General features: G+C 60.2%; 1 protein-coding gene across 1 annotated transcript; it reads left to right on the top strand.

The window, feature by feature from the left end:
- The first annotated feature begins 217 nt into the window (after positions 1-217).
- On the top strand, positions 218-2,452 carry FAM240C (family with sequence similarity 240 member C). The gene is made up of 2 exons (XM_060628436.1): positions 218-363; positions 2,323-2,452. Exons 1-2 carry the CDS (start codon positions 218-220, stop codon positions 2,450-2,452), a joined length of 276 nt encoding a protein of 91 aa, XP_060484419.1.
- Positions 2,453-3,955: the final 1,503 nt, after the last annotated feature.

Consider the following 3,955-nt stretch of genomic DNA (forward strand, 5'->3'; position numbering starts at 1 on the left):
TCAGACCCCGGAGGCTGCTCTCAGGCGTGCCTACCGACTACCTCCCTGACAGATTCGGTGTGGGGGTCCCCACGTGGGTGTCCTGAGAACCACCCTGCTCCGAGAATCAGGGATTTGAGGCTGAATCCTCCTCATGGTTAACACGCCCACTCCCTGTGCAGTCCAACCAACACAGCACAAAACGGCTAAGTGTCATCAATTTTCCCTTTGACAGAAGATGAGCAAAAGCTACACTCTGAAGCAGCCTGGAAGAATAGCCTACGATGCTGGTGTGATAAAGAAGTTTTGGGAGGAAAAGATCGAGCTGCACACAAAACAGCTGCAGAGCGAGGACATGAGGACCCGCAGGAGCGCCCTGGACAGGTGAGCTCGCTGCAGAGCACGGCCTGGGGCCGCTCGGCCATCACCATCCAGACACCGGCACTGCCCTCAGATTCAGTCACAGGAGGAGCGGCTGCAGCCACGGAACACCACTCACATTGACTCAGCTTAGAACCTTGATCACTGGGCTGGGGAGGAGAATGCCCCATCCCTGCAACCCCACCCGCTAACACCTACCAGCCCACCTGCCACCACCCAGCCTTCCACTCCCCGTCCCTGCATCCCTCCCTCCCTCCCCCCATCCCCCGCCCCCCCATCCCCCACTCCGGAAGGTCTTGCTAGAAGTTATCAAAGAAGCCTTGTCTGGCGCAGACTGATTTTCTGACCGTTTCCCCCCCGGAGTGCAGGCTAAATCATCACACTCCTTCCCACACGTTTGCAGACCCAAAGCCCCTTTCTTCCCTGAGATGAGGCGAGGGGTCTGTGGGTGCAGAAGAGGGTCTCCTAGGTGACCCCGGGCAGATTCAGGGGTGCCTGGTCTCAGGGACAGCTAAAAGGGCAGGTTAGCACATAATTCGCACCTAGACAAGGGCTCAGATGGCCAGATATTCCAGAGTGACCACAGCTTTCATCCTCAAACAGCCCAGCAGCTGCTGCCCTGGGCGCCCAGTTGGAAAGGAGGGTTCCCGGAGGGGCAGTGGGACCAGGTCTGGTGCTGACCTTGCCGGAGGCCCGGCTGCCATCATCCAGGACACCTCACCTGTCATCCAGCACACGTGTCCCCGACAGGCCCAGTACGGGAGGCCGGGGTGTCCCTCCTCTCTGCATGGCTCAGCCCCCCACCTCACACACAGCCCGAACACGGGAAGAAGGGGCCTCCCACTAATGCCTCCTGCCAGCCCTCGGCTCCCGCGTGAGGGCGCCACGGCCTCAGCCTTGTCCTACGTGCACCTTCAGGCCCTGGAAACTTCTGGGTCTTCTGCCCACAGACCCGGGTCCCAGGAACGGGCGCCGGTCAGACAGTGAGAGTGTGGTCGGCAGCGGCTGGGTTAGTCACTGAGGGTCCGGGCTGCTCAGGGACAGACTGTGGAGTGTGACCTTCTGTGGGGGATATGGGGCTATTATTAGGCCGCAGACCTGGCCGGAAAGATTGTTCCCTGTCTGCTGGACAACAGCAATCCCCACAGCATCCCCACAGCCATCCTACGTGCTCCCGGGAGCCATGTCTGGCCCTGGGCCCAGCCAGTCAGCAGCTGCGCCCTGGTGAGGGGACAGGAACATGGCCCTCACGTGACACCAGCCTAACGGCCTGCTGCTTCGAGCCACCTTCCTCATTCACGTCTCCGGCTGCTGGAACAGCATCTATGTGCACGACTCTTACCAGTTTGTCCTCCAGACCCAGAGGCGTTCGGGAGCTGGGCTCCCAGCCCACACCGCGCCCTCCAAACCCAAACCACACAGCAGGGCCGCAGCCTGCACACGGATGTTCAGGTCTGTTCCCACCCAGTCACCCCGTGTGTCATGCTGTGGTCACAGCAATGCGCCACCAGCGGGCAGGCGGGCTGGGCAGGCGGCTGGGAGTACCCCGGCAGGGGCCTGTGCGAGGGCGCTGGTGAGGGGGCCCCGGCCGACCGTGGGGACTCTGTCCGGTCCCCGTGAGCACATCTCCTACCCAACAAACCAGGCCCACTGACAAAGGAGGAATTCAGGACATGGCTCAGTCTCTCCCGGCCTCAGAAGTTTCCAGAAACTGCTTCCTGGACAGAGCACTTTCCCTCTCCGGGCTGGGGACCGGAGTGAGCCCCTCCGTGTTGGGCCGTCGCCCCCGCCCGGGACCGGCCGGGCCTCCGAGGTGGCAGGGCTCTCTGGGACCCACAAGGTCACGGCCGCTGGCCGCCTGGAAGGGGACGGCTGCACGGGAACATGTGCGGAGGTGCCGACAGAGGCCTGGCTGCCGCCGGCCCACGGCTGACTCACAGGCCGAAATTATCGTTGTCCTAGGCTCCGCGGCGAGTGGGCTCGGATGCTGGAGGGCAGGAACAAGATGCTGCAGGGCCCCCCCGAGGCCCCCACGCGGCCGTGCCTGCTGGGCCCCCAGCCTTCCCACGCACGAGACACGACGGCAGCCTGAGGCTGAGGGGCCTGAGCGCCAGCGGCAGTCGGAGGCGTTGCTCATCCCCCGTCCCCGCGGCCACGGGTCCCATCACGGCGTCGCCCTGCCCCCAGCACATGGCAGGTACCCAATAAAGCCCAACATTATCAGATTACATGTTTTGTGCAAACTTTTCTTCATACCTTTAACATTTACACACATTGGAAGCTCCCGTGGTGTTTTTAGCCCCTAAGAAGCCACAGGCACCTGTCCTGGGCTCCGGCCTCCTGCCTGCAGCCTGGAACTCGGCTCTTTCTTGCCTTTGATCCAAATACACGCGTAAACTCAACCCCAGGATGCGGCCTCGTGTGATGCTGGGTAGAGCTCTGTGTTTGTGCAGCATTCTCTTAAATGCTTCATTCGTTAGCCACAACATCTCAGGAAACTAAACATCCTTATTTTTATAGTTGGAAAGTTCAGGATTGGAAAGTTGTGTGTTCAGGGCGCCTGGGTGGCTCAGTGGGTTGAGGGTCTGACTCTTGCTTTCAGCTTCAGGTCATGATCCCGGGTCATGGGGTTGAGCGCCACGTCAGGCTCACAGTTGAACACGGAGTCTGCTTAGGATTCTCTCTCTCTCTCTCTCTCTCTCTCTCTCTCTCTTTCTCTAAAATAATTTTTTTTTAATTTTTTTAAAAAGGAAAGGCGTGTGTTTCCAAAGCCACGAAGGTTGTTAGGGTCGGGGTTCAGTGCTTGGCCACACTTGTCCTGTCCCTTGGCACCCCAGCTATGGCTGTGACCACCCTGGAGTCCTGGGGCAAGAAAACCGAGCACACAGCGGAGGCCAGGCCACCAGAGGACCTGGGCCACATCAGCCGACGGGGACCCAGACTGCAGCCAGCACCCGTCCCGATGTGTGAGCCCAAAGCCCACCACCCCTGTCCTCACTGCGCCCGCCCTGCTGTCACCGCTGCACTTCATCCTTAGTGACACAGGACCCCCGTTCGGGGGACGGGATCCGGTCTGTGTCCTCTCTCCAGATGTAACTGCTTACAGGGTTTGGGTTTTGTTTCGTCTGACCCTCTGATCAAGTTGGCAGGGAGACAGGATGAGCAGGACTTCGCAGGTCATGGGAGGCTCCCCAGAGGAAACACTGACGCCTACAGCTAAGTAACACCCGGAGCCACGCAGGTTCCTCGTAGGCACCCCCAGAGCGGAGCACAGACCAGACAGGCGAGCATGAACATCCAGGAAGAAAGGCCCAGAACCCGACACCGAGCAGGGGTGTCTGTCTGGCCAAATGAGCAAGCGGACAGAACCCAGCGAGTGTGCCTTACGACACCAGCCATGTCCCTCCGGCCGTCCCCAGACCGTCTGTCATCACTCGTGACTCAGGAGATTCCACTGGTAACACACTGGGGAGCGTGGGTGTTAATACCCAAAATAGTTCCTGAACAGAAGTCCCTCGCTGATGCTCGCAGAGCCCAGAGCTGCCGAGGGGAACTTTATCTGACGGTAAACTTAGAACGCATTTACTGTCAATGG

This window comes from Panthera onca, chromosome C1, assembly GCF_046562875.1.
Source record: "Panthera onca isolate mPanOnc1 chromosome C1, mPanOnc1 haplotype 2, whole genome shotgun sequence".
Taxonomy (NCBI): Eukaryota; Metazoa; Chordata; class Mammalia; order Carnivora; family Felidae; genus Panthera; species Panthera onca.